The sequence below is a fragment of the Pseudopodoces humilis genome, chromosome 8 (assembly GCF_049639895.1).
Source record: "Pseudopodoces humilis isolate 2021_Gansu_Grassland_sample_001 chromosome 8, ASM4963989v1, whole genome shotgun sequence".
In the NCBI taxonomy this organism is placed as follows: Eukaryota; Metazoa; Chordata; class Aves; order Passeriformes; family Paridae; genus Pseudopodoces; species Pseudopodoces humilis.
The window spans coordinates 23,471,800-23,497,114 of NC_142207.1; the positions used below are offsets into that span (position 1 = coordinate 23,471,800).

The 25,315-nt window shown below is 39.5% G+C and overlaps 1 protein-coding gene across 2 annotated transcripts in view; it reads left to right on the forward strand.

The window, feature by feature from the left end:
* Nucleotides 1-25,209, forward strand: part of UBE2E3 (ubiquitin conjugating enzyme E2 E3) — a 57,062-nt gene extending 31,853 nt beyond the window's left edge. For both annotated transcript variants that reach the window (XM_014249606.2, XM_005519855.2), the window contains exons 4-6: nucleotides 19,750-19,882; nucleotides 21,569-21,716; nucleotides 22,748-25,209. In XM_014249606.2, the coding sequence (XP_014105081.1) occupies nucleotides 19,750-19,882; nucleotides 21,569-21,716; nucleotides 22,748-22,845 (379 nt within the window). In that variant the 3' untranslated portion in view covers nucleotides 22,846-25,209. The remainder of the gene's footprint in view (nucleotides 1-19,749; nucleotides 19,883-21,568; nucleotides 21,717-22,747) is intronic.
* The last annotated feature ends 106 nt before the right edge of the window (nucleotides 25,210-25,315 follow it).

Below are 25,315 nucleotides of genomic sequence, written 5' to 3' on the forward strand. Positions count from 1 at the left end.
AGAGGCAGGCCCTCAGGTGCTGAGGGAACTGTACTGACCCCTTTGCAGCCAGGCTTTTCTTTCTTTAAAATCTCATGTGAGTAGCTTCATTTGATGAACAGGATTCTTGGAATACACTGAGTCAACAGCATCCAGTTTATTTCATCAACTATCAAATTAGTCTCTACTTCAGCAGAGTTTGTTTTTGGCATTTCTGTGATTAAACCACATAGAGTTTGAGGGTTTAGTTTTTCTGGTTTACTGTTAAAACACCCGTGGGACCTGTTGAAGTCTGCAGGTGGCATTTGACCTGGAAAATGCTTCTCAGTTACAGAGTGGGGCACAGCCCAGAGACCAATAAACACCGTACAGATAGATTTAACTTCTCAGCATTACCTGTCTTATGCCAGGCAGGGAAATGGATTGATGCAACACTCAGCTGGCTTGTTTCCAGACTTCATTCATGGAGTCATCATGAACAAGGCCTGTTCCTGCCTCCCTCCAGCACTGGTGTATCATATGTTCATTCCCAGAGCTGAGTGTGGCACTGAGGTGAATTTTGGGAAAAGCAACTTAAATATTTTTTTCCATATTATTTGTGTGCACCACACACTGGTGGAGTTTTCCTGCTGCTCTTTCCTCCTTACTCTGGTAGTGTGTTTCTGCTGCTGAAGCCTGATTGTTCTTGAAGGATCCAGTCATAATTCAGTCGCTGTGCAGAAATTCCTGAGAATGTTTCTGTAGGTTTTGTGTGTTGTGTGTGCTTTGTCTCCTGTGGGTGTCTGTGCTGCAAGACTGGGATATCCAGCCTCAGGCAGGTGAAGATATTTCTTGTCCTTCAGGGAGAGCTGGTTTAGTTCAGATGTGCTGGTGCTGGAATAATTTTTTTGTCTTCTTCAGTAATGCAGCTATGCTTTGAATCTAAGTCCTCAGCTAAAGTAAAAATAAAGTATTTGAGAAAAGTAAGTCAAAAGAAATAAAATGTTTCTGTTATGTGATAAAAAAAAAAGACTGCAGTTTTATTATTGAGATAGAGGGTGGATGAGATAATGTCTTTACAGATGAAAACCATTCTTACAGATGGGGGGGGTCTGCAGAATAAATTATTCAATCCTTTGTCTTTTTTTGTGAATATTTGAGTATTACCATGTATCATCTCAAGCTCTAATTTAAATACAAGTTTCAGAAAATTAGCATCAGTGTCATGTAGCTGAAAGAAAGCAGGAGGCAGGGAAGCAGCCTTGTGCATGGTGAGTGTACAAGATGTCACGGTCAGGGGACTGAGAGCAAGCAGGGAAACTCTCAGCATATTTGGCTGAGAACTGACTGGGAAGAAATGAGATAATTGTTTTTCTTACCATTTTTAGGCTTTCTTATGAAAAATGAGGGTTTGGAGTACTAAGCTCAGAAGGCATGCAGCTGCTGCTACTGCTTGGATAATTTTAAAAATTCCCAAGTGTAAAACCACTGTAAATCTGAATGTGCATCTGTATTTTTGTGGTAAACAGAATAATTGTAGTATCTCTAAAACAGTACATGCAACTGTCCTGTACTGTATGGTTTGTTTTTCAGATTGAGGATGCTGGTTTTGCCTATTTTCATGTACCCTTAATACATCCTGTAATATTTTATTTCTTGTATATTTGCCTCATTCATCTGTTTTGGCACTGGCATTAGTTTGATGTCTTTCCTAGCAAAAGGGCCCGGCTATTCTCCAAAACTTTTTCTTCCTTATCAAAGTTAATGGTTGTATAACATGTAATTCCTTTTAGCAGTGGAACTGTTATCCTCATAATTCTCTCAAGGGATGTTTGTGGTGAACTCAACTTGGTGTATGAGCCATAGATGTTTTCTGGTATTTTGGTATTTTGACTGGCAGGAAGCTGGGTATAGACAGTTTGCTGTATAGGTTACAGGTACAAAATACTTGTCTTACTAATAGGTGGTGTCTCTGAAGTTGTGAAAATAATTTAAGACAGTATGTACAGTCAGATAGTTAAAGGGAATGTCAGGAACTTATAGGAGAGTTTAGAATTAAAGTTGTCGTGCAGCTTTGAATTTCGCATTACCTAGTTCATGAATATTTAATCATCTCCTCTAATATTTTGTTGTAATTTTCCTTTTCCTTTTTTATTCCTTACTATTGAAATATTTCTAGATTAAAAAGAAAGATTTTAAAGGAAAAATAAATGTTGACAGGAGGAATATAAACACTGTTAACAGATCAAAGTATTTCAGGTAACTGCAGCAGATTTGCATTGATACAGTTTTGAGATTAAGATGCAAACAGCTAGAGGCAGTGTATCATCCTCTTGAGACTTAATTTATAGTAAAAACATGACTATTTTCATATTATGCAACAGAGGTAAACCAGTTAAGAAGTATTTTGCCAGTGGGGGGAGGGAAGGGTTGAAAGCGGAAGAATGGCAAGGAGGATGGTAGATTCCATCAAGTGACCTTGCAGCTGGGAATGCCAAGGCCTGAATAATAACAGTGTGGGAAACCATATATTATGCCTACTGCTGTTTATCCTTTGTCTGTTTGAGAAGTAGAGATAACACAAGTGTTTACAGAAACTTGGAGGCCCTCTGCCAGACATGCTTGAGTTCCCTGCCTTGGGAGAGAGATCAAAACAGAGATCATAAAAAGCAGAGAGGAAAACCACAGCGTGGTGTTAATCCATGGGTGCGTGGCCCTTTGATAAATGGGTGCAAACAGCAGCCCTGATGCCCTGCCTGGAACTGGGCTGAGCCTGACGGTGCCTGTGCCCTCATTTTGGGTGCCTGCAGCCCGATGTGGTTTTGGGATCCTCTAGCCAGCGAGGTAACAAAATAAATTTACTCTTTGCATTTCAACTGTGTTTTTTTTCGGCTGTCCTCAATCAGCTGTGTGTGTTGACTCACACAACCACAAAAAAAGAGGGTCATTTGACTAGAAATTCAGGAAGAAAGAAACCCTTTAGTTTCTAGTTGCTGTTAGTTGTACGGCATGCTCAGAAGTAAAGTTTTGTAAATTAAACTCCTCCAGTTTGAGTACAAGTCTAAGGTGAGGAATTCAAGCAAGTTGGAACCAGTGATGGTGAATGATACTTTGGTATTACTTTGTGTCTGATATGTATTTTCAACAGATAGGAAGCACATAACTATGTCATTTATAATTGATGTTTCCTCCTTGAATCTGAGGGATTGTCTAGAAAAAGGAATTTTGGCTTAATGGGATGAAGATTGCCTTCACTGTAAGAAGAGTAACAAAAGGATTACTAGGGGCATGTTCAAAGAAGGGGCAGAAGATCTCTTTAGGAAGAGATGGGAGGCATTCAGCTGAGCCAGATGGAGGAAGAGAGGTAGAGCAAACGTATGCACATTCTGGGTGAACCCCAGTCTGTCTCTGCTGGCTGAGTTTTTAGTGAAGACATACTTCTTTTCTGCACTCCTGAAGGGAGGTTGAGGAGGCTGTGAGTGGAGTGGGAAGGTGTAAAGAGCTTGAAAATTTGAACTATAAGGAGGTTGGAAACATACAGTCTGCAGAAGTGGTACATTAGTTTTGTGGACCAACTTGTCAAAATTAGTCAAACAACAAGTAGATAAAGCTGGAGGGAAGTCAGTGCTTGAAAGCTGGGATTTATTTTTCTGTTGGCTGCTTTCTGGTGCCAGATAGACAGCTATGTTTAGATTATTTGTGCTTGGCATATCAAAAGTACCATGTTGTTCAGATACAACCCTTAGCCATTCCTGCTTCACCTTGTTCCTTGACTCTATGATCTGCTGCTTGGAGCTGTGCCCAGAGATCATTCAGAAGCTAAAATCCAGCCTGTGCCTGTTTGTTAGGCAGCACTTTATTGGAAGTGCCAGCAAAATTGCCTCCTGGCTTTTTATTTGGGTTTGAGGGCAGAGCCTGACCTTTGGACCATTAGAGATTTTCAGGGCTGGGATATTTGCAAGGTGGGTCCATGCTGATCCATTCCTGCTGCCTGGGGAGGGTCTCCAAGGGGCATCCCAATGATGCTGTCTCACCAAAGCCTGTCAGATTCACCCTTTTCAGAGTTCCACAAAGCTCTCCCCTCATCACTCTGCAGGTCTGGTCAGGATTTGTAGCTCCAATATAATTAAGCCGAGAGGGTTTGTTTATGACTGTGTAGGCAGTTGATTTTTAAGTGACTAATGTAATTCTTGTTCGTAGGAAGGCTTGGCATAACCACTTAGTTGATCCAAGAAGCACAGAAATGCCAATCTGCAGAGTATATATAAAGCTTTCAAAACAGAAAGAACACAAAGAAGCATCATCAAAAAATATTCACCATGATATGTTCCACTTCATATTGCTAATCACTGGCTTTATACCTTGAGTGGTTTAGTGCCTTGTATGAGACATGGATTGCTGCATCTTCCATGGCTCAGATGAGTCAGTGGTTAATGAGGTCATGCCAAGTGCTGGAGGTCTCTCCAGGGCAGATCTTGAAAGGGAGGTGCAAGTTCTGAAGTGTTTGAGAGACATGTGAAAGTGCCTCTAGAGACTGACTACTTCAGAGCATTGAGGTGATCTATCTTTTAAAAAGCCACACTCATAAAACTGCTGTTATAACGACTGAAATTTGTTAACATTTAAAAAAAGAAGACTCATAAAAATGTTTAAGGCATTCAGGATAGCATGGGGAGCCAAATGCCCAGGAGGAAAATGGTGTAAATCTTTTCTTTGTCTTTAAATATACAAAAACTTAGGATGGGTTCCTGAGAGCTGCCAAGATTGACAAGGAAAGCTTACAGAAAAAGTTAGAAATGACTGATAGATCAGTTCAGCATTGACTGTCAGCAGGAGAATAGTACTGCATTTTGCAGTACTTCTCTTCATAGAATATATTCTAAACAGTTTTTTACTTTTAGTCTGATTGGAAAAAAAGTGTTGCTGCCTTAGTGTTAGACTTTTGACTCCCATGTGGAAGCCCACACAAGCCTTGAGTTCGTCACAGCCATGCAGTTCAGGAGCAGCACTGCCTTGAATGAATAATGAGGCTTCTTGCTTCCTTTCTCCCAAAAGCACAGAGGATGTAACATGTAGTAGGTGGGGCCAGTCATTTCCATGTTTTGCTTCTTGGGAGTGTGGCCATACCAGCAACAGAGGGATCATGTCATTCTGTGCCTGCTAAAAGGGCAGCTTCATGTCACCCCAGTCTTCCTGAATAGTCATCCACATGTGAACACAGCTACTAATTCTATGTTTGTCACTTCCTTTTAGCCACGGAGGTTTTATAGTGAATACTGGTGTTTACTTGAAAAAGCAGCTTAAGGTTGTGATTTTAGGTGTCACTTAGTTTGAGACATTCCTTCTGTAGCATCGGTTCTTATAAACTTGATGTTTCTGAATGCTTTTGAATATCATCTACTGAGAACTGTATTTTAGGTACTCAAGTTAGTATTTTGGAGAAGGAGGTAAGATGATGTTTGTAACAGATGACCTTCAACCCTCAAGGAGTACAGAGTACTGTAGGCTTGTTATCTAAAAGGCATGCGTCTAAATACATGATAAAGGTTAGTAATTTTTATAGCATGTAATTGACAGCATCCACAGGGTAGAATTTGTACAAAATAAAAAGTGAAGGTATTGCTTCCAGTTTTAGTCATGACAGTCTTTCCAGAGCAGGTGGCATTCAGCAGTCTTGGTGTTTTGCCCAAGGTGAAAACTCTTCTGTCCAAAGAGGTTTAAATCAAGCAAAGCTGATGTTAAACAGGACATTCCCACTGTACAGCTACCAAAAAACTGTATGTCACCAATTCCTCTTGGCTCTGGGCACAGGATACATTCCCTAGGTAGTTGAGGGTCCTCTTTCCTAGCACAGTCAGAGCATGGTCAGACATTTGCTTTGCAAACAGCTGCACATACAGAGATGCTACCAGCAGCTTTCTGTGGTTTCAAACCCCTCCCAACTCTGCCAGCTGGATGATTCATGTAAATGGGGTCTATATTGGGGTCTATATTCCCACTTTGTACTAAATCCATCCAGTTACTTGGTAAGTATCCCTGTGAAATAGACCATCAAACTGATGGTCTCCTGTGTCAGCAGTACTGCAGGAACAGAAATAGTCAACCAACTCTTAATCTTTTTCACTGTATCCCCTAAGAGGAGACATTTTAAAATAATTTCCATCCTTTCATCTTGTAGACTTGAACGCTCAATGCAGAGTGTATCTGGCATTTATTTGGAGTAAAATGTTGTGGACAAAGCTGTTGCATCTAAGTAAATGCCTGACTTGGTTCACTGCTCTTTTCATCCCCCTATAAGATTTTATTTTAGATTATGCTCAATAAGTGCAGCACTTGAGTGGCCATATGCTTGGCAAAACACGTAGATAATTTACAACTGTTGTTTGTATTAATTTTTGTAGTTCTGAAGTTATTTTAAAAGCACAGCCTAAAGGACTTCTTCCAGAATTAATATGTTTTCACATAAATCTGAAAATGCCTGTATGTCTGCCCAGATCTCCAGAAAAGTGCATTTAGTTCATTAGTTTCACACTGAAGCATTAACATTTTAGGTTGTTTTATTAGGAGAGAACAAAGAACTCCTGCTTTGTTGAAAATTTGTTACAAAAAATAAAGATGAAGAGCTTCCAAGAGAGCTAATGCTAAGCGTTGGAAACTGGATAAAGTTGTGCAGATTGGAAAGGTTTCCAAGACATCTGGTAATTAGCTTCCACTTCTTATGGAGTCCTGCCCTGTGAAAGCTACTGCTGCTTGTGGTGAAGGGAGAACAGGAGTGAGATGAAGCATAACTCCGAAAAGCTGGATATTTGTGTTCACAAATTATCAGTGGGCTATTGAAAACCCTATGAGTAACCCTTTGGAAAACTAACTCCTACCAAAAAAAATGTCCAGTATTTCTCCCATTGCAGGATTGTCTTCTGTCCTGGCATTTGCTTGGTGCGATGGGGAGAGGGAACAAGCTATCAAAGAGCTCTTTATGGCTTTCCCTGCCTGAGCCAGTGTGCCAGTAAGCCCCACACCAGCTTGCTGTGCTCCCCAGGGGCTGCACCACAACTGGGAGTTGCTGGAGCATGACTGGCTGGTTACCTCCCCTGCCCAGCCCACAATGCCAGAGAGGCTTGGCACTGCTGTCAGAGCTGTGCACCTGGCAACCTGCTCCAGGGAAGTAAGGTAGCGTGCTCAGGTGCAAGGGACCCAGAGCCAGGCCAGATCTTAATCCTTCTGTTATTATTATCATTATTGTTGTTATTATTATTACTACTACTACTATTGTTATTTTCTGGCACAGTTGTTTTTTGTTTTTTTTTGTTTTGTTTTGTTTCATTAAGGTAGATTTAAGGAAGAAAGACAACTTGCCATTTGAGTTAGTTTTGTAAGTTGTCTCTTGGGAGCACTTATCTCCACCTGGTTATAGGATAAGAAGTGTTTGTGGGGTTTCTGAAGTTGTATAAACCTTCAAGCACTGAATGGGAGTTGCTGAGACCTGGTGATTTGGTTACTTGTCAGAGACTTGGGAGACTTTCTTCTGTACCCTGTTCTTCCCCTTACCTGCGCAGTCACTTTTATCAAGTCATTGTCCTGTCATGTTCATTATTCTTTGTGTAAAACAGAGTTGATTTTGCCTTGGATATCTGCAGTAAAAATGGTTAAGAGAAAAATTATATATTTACTAGTTCTTTTTTTATACAAATATTTTACTGTCTAAACATCATCAGTTAGTCCCAGCACACTCACTACTAGTAAAAATGTTTATCTTTTCAGCTCTGAGTCTATTAAGTGCAATGAGCAGACAGCCTGTCTTAAGTTAATTTTTATAGTAATGCACTACTTAAAAATTAGGCATTTGCAGCAGAGAAAAAGCATTGTTGAGATTTGTTATCAGAAAGAATTTTTTTTTCCTAGATTGCAAATGTAAGCCAATGTGTAGTTAATGGTGTTCACTAAATTATACTGACTCAAAATATGAAGGAAGTAGAATTATGTGTGAATATATAATATTAGGACATGTTGGAAGAGATTATACTTAATTTATATATAACCTGATGAATTTTGCTGCAGTAGACATTAAGCTTATTCTCTCCACTGATAAATCATGCTTATAGCTTCAAATAAAAACCATACACAGTGCAAGCCTTTTTTTCTTAAGATCACAGCCATTCCATGTCTGTTGTAGCAGTATCTAATTCCTGAATGTGGTGCAACTGGTTCAGCTACCTGAGCTACTGGAGAGAAGGATTGAGCTGTCCATGTGCGTTTGATTTGCCCAAGCTCTGAGCTGCTGTATCTGGCTGCAGGCAGTAAACTGCCACTTTCCAACAGCTGCCTCGAATCTGGGCTGTGGGAGAAAATCACTTTCCTTACAATGGAGTTCCAGCATATCTTAGTCTAGTGGTACAAGTGGTCCAAGCTCAACAGCAGAATTCCATGGAGGCTGCAAATTCTCTAGCTTGTCCTGAGCAGTGGCAGCTCCCTTAGAGGAAGGGTACAAAGCCCCATTCCCAGCGCTAACCCAAACATTCTCTGCTCCTTACACTGCAGTTATATCCATATGCAGAGAACACTTGCTTTGAATATGAAAATATTATTGGTAGAGAAAGCAATAGTTGGGCTGGATCTGGCTTTTCAATAAACATCTTTTACTAGGTGAGACTTGTTTTACTCAGATGTTTATTGACCTTTCTTTCTCCTGAAATTATTATTATTTTCACATTTTTCTTTAGTGTAGTACACCTTTATGAAGTAAAATGAACTCATATCAGACATTGATTTCTGTGTATTTGTATGCATGATGCTTTCTCTATTCCTTTGAATTGCTTTGCTTTTGGAACTAAAGTTAGTATTCCCAGAGTGTTTTAAAGCTTTTTATCCACAAATTACATTTATATATTCTCTGTACCAAGTGTTACTTCAGCTGTCTCCAGTTCTGCATTACACAAAGCAGATTCCTATCCTCAACTGCTTTTGTCTTGAAACTCTCCAAGCACTCATTTAACTAGAAGAGTGGACGTTGTTGGGCTAAAATTTCAGAACCCAAATGGAGCCTGCCCTGTCCTGGTACGGGGTGGTTAATGCTCATATAATGTTGGGTCACTCTACAACTCACATACTAAATGAACATTGTGGAGTGGTGTCAGAGAGAGGATCCTGAGCCATGACTTTATCCCTGCTGTAGCTCTGGACTTGCACACACAGAGTATAATTCCAGCACGTGTTAAGCCAGTTCAGGCTGAGCTGCTGCAGCCCTCACTTTTGCCCTCCTCCCCATGGCAGCAGTTCTTGTGCTGGTGCTGGCATCCGAGCCAGTCTGTGGCCAGCTGCTGCGTCCAGGAGTCTTGGCAGCAATCACTGATTACTTCTCAACCTGCTCAGCACCACAGAGCAATTAATATCAAACAATAAATCAGATATATAAAATTGTCAACAATGATAAACTTATCCCCTGCACAGAATGTGAAGCTTGTCATCATTTTGCTCTAAGCAGAGTTTAAAGCTCATAGCCAGAGTTCCAATATTCACTTCAGTGGAAAAAGAAAAAGAATTGAGAACCTCATTTAGTCAACCCTTGATGTAGGAAATTTTGTTAGCCAGTGTGGAGGCATAACTGAAGACAAACCTTCTGAACATTGAACTGTCATGCTGAACAAGGTTCCTGAGTTTTCCTAATCAGATTCATGCCCCTTTAAAACAGGTAACTACTTTCAGTTCAGCTGGTCCACATGGTGACCCCAAGCATGCTTGGAGAGGAGCTGGACTTGAGAAGGTGTCCATATTGCATGCAAGGCGGAGGAGGTCTTGGTGTATGAACTGGAAAGAGCCTTTTTTTTTTTTTTGAGAAATATGGCCTTTTTCTAGGTACAGAGGTTTGCATCAGTCTTCCATGGCTTCAAGATAGGCATCTGACACATGGAGCTATGGCACAGCATTTTCTGGTCTGTTAGGTTGTACAGTCTGATGTCGAAATGGACAGAGGCAAGAGGAAGAAAGTATTTAAAAGTAATAATAGAATTATATTTGGGAGAAAACCTGTGCTAGAAGGTTAGGAAGACTGGACCAAGAACTAACTTAGGTGCTGAAAATACAGACTTCTTTTGAATGAAAATATTCAGTGCTTGCTATAGGTTAACAATTCAGGAAGTTAGTATGACACAACCCTAAGTACAGAGCTGATATGCATGTATTAGAGGTCATTAACTCCCCAAGTAGGTGCCTGTTATTCAGAATGTTAATGTGTGGTAATGGAGGCAAGGTTATCTGACTGGTTTTGTCTTTACTTCTGTGTGGGCAAGCTGGAACTTTGCTGAAGTTGAAAGCTGATTTTTTTAGAGGAGAGGGAAAAGGCAACTTCTAGCTCTGTTGTTGTGAAGTGTTAGAGAAGCCCAGTCCTGGACATCCTGGAGGCAGGGAAGGTTCCATTGGGAGCACCAGGCATGTTGGGTGTTCGTCTTGCTGAGAAGTGGGTACTCACTCATTTCAGTGAAGGTGACTTCTCAGCAATTTTCTCTTTCTTAGTCCTTCATGAAGTACCTGAATAAATCGTGTTCTATAAATTGCACTTTATCCTTTTATGATATTAGAATCAAATTTTTCCACAACATTAACGCTGTTCACAAGTTTAATCACAGAGTCTGCCTTGAGGCTTCAATTGTCAGATGGTGCTGATTCTTTAATTCACCAATGTACTTTCTGTCTTGAAAAACACTGTTCATAAGTGTTCCTTTCAATTTTTGGATGAAGGAACATTCCTTAGAAAACAAAAAATGATCTGCAGAGCGGTAAAAGGTTTTTTTTAATACATTGGTCACATATTTAATACATTTGGAATTGCCTGATGTTTAAGTATTTAGTGTAGGTTCACAGCTGGGGATTTCATTTGAACAGCTTAGTTAACTTGCAGGCTTAGTCTGTCGAAAATTGTCCATCTATTGTTCTTAGGAATGAGTATTTATAAGTTTACCACATTCTTAAAGCCAGTTGTATTTTTAGTTTAATTAGGTCTTCTACTGAAATTGTTTCAACTGTTCTTTCTTCGTCCATCTGAAGGGTGCGCATAAGGGATTTTTGGAATAATAGGTTTTTCTCTCTGTTGACATTAAAAGTGTCATTGAAAATGTTGGTAGAAAATCCTAAACTGGATTTCTCAGTGTTGTTTATCTTTGTGACATGAAGATTTTGCAGTGGAGGGTGGAAGTGGCTGATACCTGAAACATGTGAATGCCCCAGAAAAACTGAATGATTTACTGATAATGTCATCTCCATCTAGTGGGTAAGGTGATGCTCTGGGATTTGGGAGATTTGTATTGTAGCCAGACTCCACAAGATACATTTTCTGGATGTATTTGTGGGTGGACACCTTAAACTAAGGCTCCACAATTTCTCAGGTACCAAGTGATTCTTTCAGTGTGAATTGCTCAAGTCAGTATGGAGGCTAAACATACTGAAGAGCAAATATGCATGTATCCCAAATGAGTTTTGTTTGTGTTAGGGAGTTGAGAAGGAACCTCTCTCACAGAAGAAAGGCAAAATTTTCCATGTTGGCTAAACCCAGGTTCATCGGTAATTTTGAGTGGAAGGAAAATAGGAACTGTGTACCTGTTAGATAAATTTCTTCAACAGTGGTTTGGCCCTAGTACAAATTGAGCTTTATATCAACAGCTGGAAAATAGTGTTTTGACACTAGTGCTACTGGTATTTCAACACTGGTGAAAGGGAGCTGGTCTTTTACTTTATGCTAAATTAAAACTTTGTTGTTATGAACACATGGCAGAGTATCGGAAATGTTTCCCTTTACTAACTGTCCTATTCTCTATTTTATTAGATAGTATGGATAATTTCTCCAGTGTAGGCATAGGAGAGGGACTTCAATGCATATTTCAAGTTAGTTCCTGCTGAACATTTGATTGATCTAAAACTTCTCCATGCCTGTGAGTCCCGAGATTTCTGTGTTCAGATTTCCTAATCAGATTCATGCCCCTTTAAAACATGTAACTACTTTCAGTTCAGCTAGTCCACATGGTGACCCCAAGCATTTTTTTTTTGGTAAAATTTTTGTGTATTGCCTGGGTACAACTCCTCTGTCAGGAGCACAGACATAGACAATCTGATGTGTTTTGTTACGTGGTTTAAATTAAGTATTTCTTAATATTTGTTGTAATTTAGCAAACTGTTCTGGTATTTAGTTATTTTTTCAAAAGAAAAATTACAGGAATTCTGCCTCCATAATTGGCTAGGGTTGTTCTGGAAGATGGAAAGGAGCTGCTCAGACTTCTAACAGCAGCGAGAAAGGCCCTAGGAACTAGCAGGAACACAAGGAGGAAAGTAATCTACAGCTATTGTAGCAACGAACCAATTTAATGGGGCTTTAGGCAGTGGAAAAACTGTCAGCTTTCCAAAATACATTGCTTGGGTTTTCTACATATTACAGCTTTGATGGAATTAGCAAGTGATTTGTTACTTAGCTTCCTTTCGTAACAACAGTGTATATTCTTCTACTAATGGCAAGTTTAGCACTGGAGTTTCTGCTGGCCTAAAACACATCTCTTCCTTCAGGGTGATTAAAGCAAATGTGCAGTGATGTAGAGATCCCCTGATGGTACACTGTAACCTGAACCAAACACAGCCACATGGTTACATTTCTAAGCCAGAGCAAGTGACTGCCCTACTCTGGCTGCAGGAGGGCAAATGACACCCGATTAAGCATAAATAAAGCTAATAATACATTGGTGGTTTTTGAAAGTGTATGGTTTGGCCAAGTTAGTTCAGGCTGGATCAGCGCTTTGCCTGGAGTAGCCATACTGATTTTGAGGAGCTCTCAAGTTGCGCTTGCTTTGCATTGAACCATGTCCTTGGGCACAAGTCCTGCACTGCTTTACAACCAGCTGAATTATCAGGGGATCAATGAGGTAAAAATAGGTCTGTTGTTTTTCTTTTTTAATTCTAACTTCTAGTTTTCAATCCCACAGACATGGTAGACTTTAGGGAAGTAACAGAAGGAAAGATTTCTACATGAAACTAGATCCTTGTATCCTCAGTTCCACAGAGTTTCTGTGGATCTGCTAGAAGCAGTAAATAACCTTTTCCAGGAAACAAATATAGCAGGTAGTTCAGTGACAGGTAAAATAAAAACAATTGTAGCTACATAAAGAACACAATAGATTGAAACTTTTTCTTTGTGAAAAATTGCACATAACGTATAAACCTTTATAATGGTGAGGACCTTATCAAAACATGTTTTCTGCATGGTTTTGATACATTGCTATAGACAGCCCTCATGTGTCCAACCTTAGAAAAATGTTGTAATCCTAAAATTAAGGCTATACTTGTAGCTCTTGCCGGTGAAATCAGAATGCTTTCAGTGTCTATGGGATGTAGTACCCAGATTCTGTAAGTAGAGGTGCTTAGGCACTGGCACTGATTATATCAATGCTGAGAATAAGCACTGCAGAGAGCCTTGTAAACAAAGCATTGAAAAATGAAGAAAATGGAAATTGTTATCTGTGCTTGTCACAGGTCACAGAACTGAAAGCCCCCCACAAACATATGCCTTTTAATTAATGTTCATTTCCATTCTTGCACTCTATAACCAAAACCACAAGAGTGCCTCCACACTTGGAAAAGAGAACTTAAAAAAAAAGATAATGGACAAATTTTCTTAAAAATGTTGTGAATATCAAAGCAATAAAATATTTTGAGCATTTTCTATTCCCATGCTTAACATTAAAACATAACTACTGGTAAGTTATTTGTGCTCTCTCCAGGCCTCACTGAGCAACTCAGAAACTCAGACAGCTTGGACCAGATAGAGATCCTTTGATTGCTTGTGAGATTATTTTTTGTTCTTTAATTACCAGCAGCATGACAGTGTGTATCTGTAGCTAGATCAAAAGGTAGTGTGCTACAAGATATGCTTGTCTAGCTCTTTTTTCACTCACTTTCTCACTGCATGGAGGGGTGAGGAGGATTTTCTCAAGCGCTGAGCTTAGTGGCTTGAGTTAGGAGCCAAGCTCCCCGTGCTGTTGGTGAAAAGTAGATGTCACCAGAGGGAGATGGAAAATGTTGGTGTTAGGGAGTATTTAGATGTTCCGTGTGCTGCGGTCATTCTCCACTCTACCCTGATTGTCTGGGTAGTCTGAGGGGCAAACATCAGCGTCCACACCGTATCCTGCATGGTAAATATGAATCTCCACCTCTGTAATAAGTTGAAGTTATCTGAGCCTGAGGCATTTTTCTTCTGCTGGAAATGAGTTCAACAAGTTCAGAAGCTGAGATGGTGAAGCAGACAGACTCCCTACAGATGGTGTTTATGTATTTGCCTAAATTGTATATGCTGATGGGATCTGTCACAGCCCCTTTAGATCTCGTTGTGTCACACTGAACTAGATCATCCAACAGCTTTAGCTGAGACAGTGGTGTCCAAACCACAGCCTTTTGTGCTGGTAACATCCTGAGTACCTTTCTTCCTGCAAGATTTGTAAAAGTTAATTTCCAAAGCTGTGTTGAGGATTTTGCAGAACTTCACTATACTGTAGAATTATGAAGTGGATTATTCAAGCACAAAACTGTAGAACATGCTTGAGGGCATTTTTTTTTCTTTACTTAGCATCTTCAGTTGAAATAAGAAAAATCAAAAGAGATGCCTTATTCCTCTCTTAAAGCACTGTCTTCACTTACACAGCTGTAAAAATTACATAATAAAAGGGTTGTGGCTGAGCATTCTGTGAAGAACTTCCAAGAGTTTTACTTTTGCTGAATCTCATTTTGAAACAAAAGTTTGGGAAAGATGGAGAGAGGTCTTTCCTTATGTTATTCTCACCCTAGGTGCCCCATTTGGTTTGCTAGCTGCTGCCTTTGTTATGATCAGTAGAGATCTTTCCTAGCCTTACAGCTCTGATTCTGCCTGCTTGGATATCACACCTGAGGGTGGAGCCTTTGAGAGGAGAACGTGAGAAAATATTCCAGCACCTAAAACTGTGCCATATAGGCACTCCGGTGGTTTTGTTGAGGTGTAGACCAGTAACTTTAGTTTTATGATATCAATGACATTTCTTATAAGACTTTTAGAGTCTGACAGACTTCACTGTTGGAAGCTTCCTAAAAACAAGCACACACACACCCCAGTTGTATGCTATTGCAGACCCATATTCTATATCACAATAAAGCATAACACAGAGGTAACATCAAATCTAGCCAAATTACGTTTTCCTTCATCCTTTTTCTTCTCAGTCAGCACAGTCACAGTACTATGAAGTTGCTTCTGTCGCCAAATTTGGAGCCCTGTGTTTTAGAGGAGTGCTGTTGACAGCAGTGCATTTAGCAAGTACAGAAAGCAAAATGCTACCGGCATCATGTAGATTAGAAATTTCTTGTCCTAGTTTCTTATCCTGCATTTAGTTCCAAAAGGGCAGCTTCAATGCATTTTGATTTAATGAATTGTAACAAAAGCTGAACTTGGATTTCTGTAGCCACTGCATCAGGAGTCTAACAGGCTTCTTGCTGGTGTGAATGCTGCTGCATTTGCATGAATGCTCTTAACATTGTGCTGGAAAAGCTGTTCTTCATCTTTGGGAAACTTGAGAGCCGGGGTTCAGCAGAGTTAGGTTTAAAAGACCTGGTGTGAACCCATGGACCCCTCAAGTTTAACCTCAGGTCTTTTCAAATTCACCACCTGAAGTCACACTTGTAAATTAATCTGCTCAGTGGACTAGCTTGGCTTTGGTTATAAATCCTTTGTCTTGTCTGAATCAGGTATATATCCCTCAGTGAAGTGGCAGAATGAATATTTTCTTAGGAAGCAGATGCAGCCAGTTAACTCTAATTTTTTTAAAAAAACAATCCATCTTTAATGTATGAAGTAAACCCACTAATTTTGCAAATATTTTGTCATTTCAATTCAACTGCTTTGTTATTTTATCTGAATTTTTTTTAGCCCATATTGTAAAATACTAATCAAGTAGATTTTTTTATTGAGAATGAAGTATTGGTGCCTTCAGTGAATTTGTGATGTTCTGATAATTCAGGAGGACAGCAGGCTCTTAGCAATGGACTGCACTCATATGCTCTGTAGCCAAAACACAGAAGTTGTCATCAGAACTGTTGCTCCATCAAGATTTTGTGTTTTAAGAGACTGGATAGAGGAGGAATTTTTGTCTGTATGGAATCCATGTGGGAAGTTGTAAGGAGCTGGGTCTGTCAGTGGTGAATAGAGAAGGAGAAGAAAACCATGGAAGTTTCCCATTGTAGAGCTGTGCCCAGGGTGTTCTGTCCAGTGTGGCAGACAGCAAGAAAGAGCCTTAGGCTGTCACTCACTGCAGTTCTCAGGGTTTTAGATGAGATGCTTGCAGCCTGTGCTTGCAGTAGGAAAGTGTCTTCAACACCTGGAGAGCTTCTGGGAATGAAGAGCTCAGGGACAGCTGGAAGGCCTCCTGTGCCAGCCTCCTTAGTGCCCAGGAGGAGGACAGCATTTCTATCTGGTTGTATCAATATGATGTGTCAATAGAAAATATTTTCAATAGAAAATTATGGACAGAGTAAAGCTTCCTTACTCCCAGCTTTCAGCCTGGGTTTTTTGCTGTTCTCTGGGAATGGAGAAGCAGTTCCTTCCCCGTGTCTTTCTGCAGCCCTGAGTGATGCTCTGCACTGAGGGCCGCTGAAGGCAGTGCCTCCAGCAGGCTCCAGCACCGCTGGCAGCTGGGACAGAGCGAGGTGTGGCCTGAGGCATTTGTGGCCTGAGGACCTGTGCCCTTGGCTGCAGACAGCCAAGTGAGTGGAGCCCCACTGTCCTGTCCTGGAAATCACTGCAGGGGCTGCCACTGCCAGGAATGGGTCTGCTGTCCTCTGCTGAGTCGTAGAGAAAGTGGGCTTGTTTGCTTCCCGAAAAGATTACTTTGGCATGTATACAGAAGACAGAAGTGGAGTATGGCTGGCTGAGGATGATTCCTAGTGGAAATACACAGGTTGCCAAAGCCAAGTGAGATGTTCTGACTCTGGTCTGTAGTCTTGTGTCTTCTCAACCCAATAATGTAGCAATTGCAGGGATTTTTAGGCTGCTAGTAAAGCAGGGGTATTTTTGCCACCACTGGAAGTAATACACAGCTTCAGCTGTTAAGTAATAAATTAACACATCTCAATCAGATATAATGATTTAACATTTTAAAATTTTCTCCTAAGCGCAGTTACTGTTGCAGCTCTGTGTTTCTGTTGACACTGCAGTGATCTTTCCTCAGCAGTTAGGATGGATTTCAAGTATAGCATTTTCTTCTGTTACAAGGTTAGGGTCTCGCAGCACTTCTTGTGTTATATCCCAATCTTTTTCTGCATTGCTGGTGGCAGCATGGAGGAGAAGAGCAGATGGTAACAGGCAGAGGGCCATGGCACTGGGCTTGTGGCTACCAGCTCATGGATACCCTGAACTGGATACCCGAGCTCTGACTCGGTAAGGGATTACCAGAGAGTTTGACCCTGGACTGGTGCTGCACTTAATTGTGCCTGATTCATTGGCTGAAACATGTCACTGATTTGATACATTCATTTCATTAATTTGATTGAATTGCATCCAGCTGTTGGAGGTATATGAAAGAAAGGTACCTGACTTGCAGGGCAAGAGCACTAACCTCTGCATTAAACAATAAAACAGTCATTAGGACATGCTGAAATTGATTTGCTCTACAGAAATCTGGTTTTCAAGCACAATACTAATTAGCTGTAAGCTTGATGAATATCAAGAATTAATTGAAACATTTCAGTGGCCTGTGTGGGTTTTAAATATTGTCATTATTGCCCCAATATTTTCATTTCTTACACTAATTGCTTTTTAGGGACCATGAATAAAACTATCTTCTGGAGTGACTGAAGGTACAAATGGTTCATTGCATTACCAAAAATGGACCTGTTTGCTTCTAGATTTCCCTTTTTTTTTTCTTTAAAATGTATCTAGTATTTTCCTTCCACTTTTGTGCATGCATTGCAAGTATAAAGTAAGATTTTAGACCCAAACTTGATTTTTGACAGCACTTGTAGGGGTTTTTTTACCTATCTGTGCTCTGGAGGCCAGCATTCTCTTGTTGCCTACTTTCATTTTGGCAACAGGAAAATAGCTACAGCTTCATAAAGATATTTTTTTTTGTTTTTAATTAAATAGGATGTCATCCAAACTCCATGATTATTTTGTCCTGTTTATGAAAGAACTGCAACATTTGGTACATGAAATGTCTACGAAATAAAAAACATCTTGGAAAATTATGAATTGAAATAAACATAACTCATGATCAATCATGGAATTTATCAATATGATCTTAATGTAAAAATAGTGAAATTTTTCATGTGGGGATTGCAAATCCATAGTGCAGACTGCTCATATTCCTTGTGTCTGATGAGCATCTCCACGTTTGACTACACAGTAAGGATGAATGTCCAACATGCTGTGTTACAGACTGCAAACATGTATGACAGCTGTGTGGGGTGACATGACATAGGAAGAGCCTTTACATTTGTAGGGAGCCTCCTCTGTGTGTTGAGCAGTTCCAGAAACCACAAATTCCCAGGGAGCAGTGTGGTGTGGTGCCATGCCCTGTCCCTTGCTGCGTGTGCAATCACATGTGACAGTCCTTGGGGCCTGTTCCTGGGCACCACAGAGGGAAAAAGGTGGGGCTGCTTCAGCATGCCTGGGAAATGGAGGGGGTGCCTGGGAAAGTGCCCAGGTGGGAAGAATTGAAAGGATCTTTCACAGTGCTGTGCTACTGACTTACCTGCGTAGATGTGATCAGTCCACTGTGTCTGCGTGAGCTCTGTGCTGTTGCTCTCCATAGCAGTCAGTTCAGTAAGTTTTGCTCTCAGCAGGGCAAATTCAGGAGCCTTTGTGGAAGGTTAGGCTAATTTTTTTCCAGACTTGCTAAAGATTTGATTTTTTTTGCTGGTGTTTTTTGGATTTTTTTGGGGGGGGAGGGGTGGGTAAGGGTTTATTGTTTGGTTAGGGTTGTTTCTGAGGAGGTTAGATGGTTACTGTGTGGTAATAGCATTAATGATAGCTCAGTAGTTGAGAAAATGCTGGTTCATTATCCATTTTTTCAAACCTTTAATAATTAATAATGCAGTAACCCTTCCCCTAGTGAGAAATGCATTCAGTATTGTACTTCTTAAAATAAAGTCTTTTTGGCTCATTGTCTCATTGCCAGTTGCCCAGAGGCGTAACACAAATATATCCTGAAGAAAACAGTTATTTGGAATGACAGTGCTGCAAGAAGCTCAATTCTGTGTTACTTGATTCTCTCTCCCTTCCATAGTTTTGCTGCTTAAGGGTGTAACATTTCACTCTTACCTATGAAACAAGTAGCAATAAATGTGTATCAATATCCTAGAAAGCCACATTTCTTATGGAGGTGTGATCTGTTAAATGCTTGGAGAAGATTAATGTGGTCAAGATGTAAAACTCCTTTTGTGTATGAATATGATGGCATTGAAAGGGTGATGTAGAAAGGGTGATGAAAGTGTGATATAGAACCTCAGAGCAATGACATACTCAAGAAAATAGATCTGGGGATACGTTTTGGACAGTGAAAAAACAGTAGTTCGTCATCATTCTGTTTCATTGCAGTTTCTCCAAAGGAACAGCAGAGTACCCAGCTTTTGTGCCAGTTTAAAACACTGAGTCCATTGAAATCAGCTGGAAATTGGGCAGATGTTAAAAATAGTCAAATAGTTTTTATTAAATAAAATGAATGCTGAAGGAAATACATAAAATGCCCCTCTCAGAGGTATATCTGACTCTTTCTTCCCCTCTCCTCTTTTTTCTTTACACAGTGCCGGTCCTAAAGGAGATAACATTTATGAATGGAGATCCACTATACTTGGACCTCCAGGTTCTGTATATGAAGGAGGTGTTTTCTTCTTGGATATCACATTTTCATCTGACTATCCATTCAAGCCACCAAAGGTAAGGGTAAGGTTTTTATTGTGCTTACCATTTTTTCACATGAGAACAACGCAGCTTGTAGTGAGTGCTCCTCACTTTCTGAATATCAAAGTTGTTTATGGTCTCTTGAAAACTACAAGGTCCAAAATCGTGGCTTGCAGTGTCAGAAAAATCCTCTCTAATTTACTTCTTGAATACCACAGTCAGTACTGATTTCCAAACTTCACCAAGTGATAAATGAGATCATAATTCTGATCAAGAGGTAAGATTCAAGTAATTTTAGTACTAGTAGAAGACAGCACAAGGCTTTGTTATGTTTCCTTCTTCTCGTTGTAGCTACTAAAATGTATGTATAATAGTATTTTCTTTTACAAGCCAGATTCTATATTAAATATTATCATGTATTTTTTAGCAAAATAAGAAAAAGCTAAAATAAGTTCACATAGAAAATTGGACTGTTATATTCTGATACTGTGTATATTAAAATTGGAAAAATTAGTGTGATGAATTTCCATTATTTTAAAATGTCTATTTACTACTGCTAAAATCAGTGATCTTGTTTGATAATCTTTTTGAGAAAAAGCTCTTTTTATTAAATTAAACTAATCTTAGCTTAAATTAAAATATCAATTTCTGGCTCAGAAATAGTATGGACACCTACTAAATTGTAATGTATTAATGAATATGAAAGAATTTAAAGGTCATTCCCTTTTCCCCTGTCTTACTGCCAAATTACAGCTCTTGACCAAGTCTTTTCTTCACCAGAAAAGACACTGCAAAACTCTCACTGAGTACTGTGAATACTGCAACTGAATACATTCTACCACACAACATTCTCTGACTTACAGCTTTGGGGGCTATAACTTTGTTAACTATAAATCTAATACCTTCATTTAATATGTTCTGAGTTAAGAATGTTATACTGAAGTGATGCACAGCTTTAGACAAATTCCTCATTCAAATATTGTAGATTTTTTTAGACCATAATAGTTTTTGAATTTTCAGGATACATTGTGGATTCTACTCCCCCACATCAGTATGAAAAAGAAAAGTTTCCATATTTTCTTGTGTTTTGTGTAATTAAAGTTACATATTTCTCATTTCTTATTTGTGCAGAATGTTCACACGTTCTATCAATATTAGTCTGAAATAATTTGAAAACAAGGATGGATTTAGTTAGTGTAATAGCATTGTTTTAGCTGCATATTATATTCTGCCTAATGAAGGGTAAGGAAAAAGATTTCATTGTTCATTTAACAAGACTAATTTTCATCGTCTGTATTTAGGCTGTTGAAAGAAAGAAAAAGATCAACTAATACTGCACATGCAGACAAATTCTGTGTAGTGCTTCACCTTCAGAAACCACAGTAAAGTTACATTTGTGATTAGAATGTTCCTTGGCACGTGGTATGTTCATTAAATAGCTACCATACTATAAAGTAGGTCCTAATTTTTGTGGTTACCATACAGAGAGCCTGTGTGAAAGCAATTCATGCCCCTAATCTCACAGTGGTAAGTTTTAAAGGCAACCCTAGCTACAGAAAATAGTCACTCTTCTGTTAAACAATTGTGGTTTGGAAGCCAAGCAGAGAGGAGCTGCCTCTGCAGAAGCTCTGCAGAACTGGGAGTCCCACAGGCTGCTCAGAGCCAAGGGGCACCATCCCTGGGCAGCACTGAATGACTCTGTCTCTTACACTGTCATTCCAGGTTACTTTCCGCACCAGAATTTATCACTGCAACATCAACAGTCAGGGAGTCATCTGTCTGGATATCCTGAAAGACAACTGGAGCCCTGCTTTGACTATTTCAAAGGTTCTGCTGTCTATTTGTTCTCTTCTGACAGACTGCAACCCAGGTGAGGAGCTGATAGTTCACTGAGAGACTCTCAGTTGTTTGACTTAGTTGCCACAGAATGTAATTTGCATATTTGATTGCATGCAGGTCAAATAACATTTAATACTTTTTAAATTTGCGATGGAGCACTCCAGGTTGGATGTGGTCCCACTTTTAATAGTGTTTTTCACTCCTGTGACACAGTAGAAAGGAAATAGCACTAAGTCCTTTTTTTTCCACGGTATGATGGGGAAAATAAACTGATGTCATCGAAGGTCTGTATTGAAGAAGCTCCAGCAAATGAGCGTTCAGTCCAGGAAGGGAGAAATATTTTCCTGAGTTACAAATCCTGCATGTTGGAAGGGGCAGGAAGTCTCTTACTACAGCAGTTGAAAGGTTTAGCCTTGCAAATGTGAAGGAGGTGATTTCAGAAAGAACGCCCCTTTTCTAAAGAAACTACCTTGATCCTGTGGGGAGGGGAGGAACTCCACTGGAAGCAGTGCAGATTCTCAGCAACAACTGTGTGAGCAGTGTCATTAGGCAATGGATGCTAATTGCCTGCGGTCAGGGCAGGAACTGAGCAATAGTGCTAAGGGACCGTCCCATCCATGTACAGAAAGTGGTCACAGGGAGAAGTGGATCGGTCTCTTAGCTACAAAGGCTCGATGACTCCTAAAGCAGCTCCCCTGGGTGTGTTCTGCAGCCCTAATGTTCGAAGTCACACTAGTCCTGTGCACCTCCCTGACAGGGGGTGCCACGCAGCAGTTGCTGAATGTCTCCTGCACCCCAAAGGGTGAAAGCAGAGCACCTGCCTGAGGCAAGAGTCATTCATATGCAGATAACCACAGTAGATTTTCCTGTTTTCTTTTTCTGCTTGTTGTGCTTTGTCCATGTGTGCTTTCCCAGAAATGTCTTATTATGATAAGAGCTCCACTGTATTTCTGATCTAAACAGTATTTTGGAATGAATGCTGCATTTTAAAATGTGTTTTTTCTTGGGGATTTTTGTTACCTATGGGATGAATTCTGATGCATTTTCTCCTGCCTTTTGCAGCTGACCCTCTCGTTGGAAGCATAGCCACTCAATACCTGACCAACAGAGCAGAACATGACAGGATAGCCAGACAGTGGACCAAGAGATATGCAACATAAATGACAAACTACTTGTGCAGTGTGAAGGTGCAGAAGGCAACTTTGCAGTGTGCAACAAATCTTTATAGCCTTTACAATACGGACTTCTGTGTATATGTTATACTGATTCTACTCTGCTTTTATCCTTTTGAAGACTGGGATACTGCCCCCAAAAAGGTAAATGCTATCAAGAGTAGAAGTTTGTAGCTGTAGATTAGTTATGTTTAAAATGCCTACTTGCAAGTCTTGCTTCTTTGGGATATCAAAATGTATTTTGTGATGTACTAAGGATACTGTTCCTGAAGTCAACCAAATATTATAGTGCATTTTAGCCTAATTCATTATCTGTATGAAGTTATTAAAGGTAGCTGTAGATTACTAGGAATTATGTCATTTGTATTAAACCCAGATCTATTTCCAATATGTGGTACATGCTGTTGTGAAAACTGTTCTAACTTTTACCTTTGTCAGTTTGTAATGAAAGGATTTCCTTTTTCCCTTTGTAGCTCAGAGAGCACCCAGTGTATCATCTCAAACACAATAAACATGTTCCCCACGGAGTAGTTTCTTTGTTTTCCTATTTTAAATTAATATTTCAATAAATTTAATTATAGTAACAAGGCAAGGCCAATGTATCACAGATCCCTGTGGATAATTTTTAAATTAATATACATAAGCAAAGGCTTGCTATTAAATGTTTAATGCACACCTGTGGATTGTTTAAGTTTTCCCTGTTTTGTTTTTAACAGAACAAGTGAAATTTCTAAACTTTTCTGAAATTTAATACTTTTCAGCTCTTTCTCAAGTTGAAATGATCGCATTTCATATGCTTACTCCAGAAGTTAACGTAGCTGGTTGCTCCAGGGCCAGTCCTGCTCTCAGAACAGGCTGCCTCAGTCTTGCCACAAAGGTTTTTTTCAGGAGGAAGACGAAGTTAGAGATAGTCTGGTGCTTTTGTTTCTGAGTAAAGCAAGTTGGACTTGCTGACCTAGAGAACTGAGTTATCCATTGAAAAAGGTCTTCCAAAGCATGATTGAACACTGTATCATCTACCCAGAAAAGAGAGGAGTACAATAAACTTAATCAGATTTATATGACATAAAAACAGTAGTGGGGAAAATAACCTTTCTTAGTAAAAATGAAATCTGTAAATTATTTTAGACTACCTTTTCCCCCCTTCATTTTCTGCCTTGGAAATTTTGTAACATCTGTAAGTACAAAAATACAGCTTTATAGTACATACAGTTTAAAAGGTAGAGTCACTAATAGTTTTATAATTTAAGCTTTTATAGTTTGCCAGTCACAATATTGATTATATATAAAAAAAAAAGACACTTGATTTCTTTAAATGATTTTTAAAATTACACTTAATTTTAAATTTTACATTCTCACTTACTACCTGGTATTTTCGGAGATAACATAGCACTTCCATCAATAAGATGCTCTGCTCACTTAATGTATGAAAACTGAATGTTAAGTTTAAATATTAAAGCAATACAAAAAATGCTAAAGATTTAGATCTAAAGTAAACCATTACTATACAGGTCCCTGGTTTTTGTATCACACAACCTTTGACCATGAATTGTCCACCTTACTTTAAATATTTCTACAGATGCCTGAAGGTGGCTTGAAGAACTGTATATCCCAAATATCTCAACCTAGAAGCCAGTCTCTCTTGGTAGCTACAAGATAGCTTTAGAGTTCAGGTTAAAAAGTGCAAAAGGGAATGAGAAACAGGATCTGGCAGGTGAATATGCCTAAGTCAGGTAACAGACTAATGCCAGGAGATGAAGTGCTGGAAATCACTGCTGAAGGTGACCGGAATTTCTCGTCATGTCATTGGATGTGTGAGAAATAGCACAGATTGGCAAAGGAACAAGGGGCTATCACGTCCAGGCTGCACGTCTGAAGTCTGCTCCCTGCTGACCATTAGTGCACTCGTGGGCCATACGGTGCTCGTACACCACTCCAGTGACCTTCCAGTGGAGAGCAAACTGTGGAGCTCACACATTAACTGTGTCGCCTACAGAATTTACAGATATTTATATCATAAAATATTATGGTATAAAAATACAGGTTTTAATTCTAATTTTAATGTATTTTGGGTTTGTATTGTACCTACAACTTCAGGTACCTAGGTGTACAAATGGGATGCCTTGTTAGTGTTGCCCCATCTTGCCTTCCTTGCAATTGGATCCTTTACACTGAATTCCCATCCCTTTTTTTTTTTTTTTTGTTGGTTTGTCATGATTCTGTTATTTTTTAATGTAGATTTTTTTTGTGTGTAAATTTTATATTTACTGAAGTAAAGGTTGTTTTTGTGTAAACATTTAAACTTTAAAAGAAAAAGAAAAGAAGCTAATTTTGTTTCTCAAGTTCTCTCTGCTAAACCATGCAGTAGAAAGAAATTTGTATTGTTAAATAAATCAATTAGTTGTTAAATGAGAATGTGTGTCTGTTTTCATGGGGAGGGAAGAAAAACCCTTGCTGG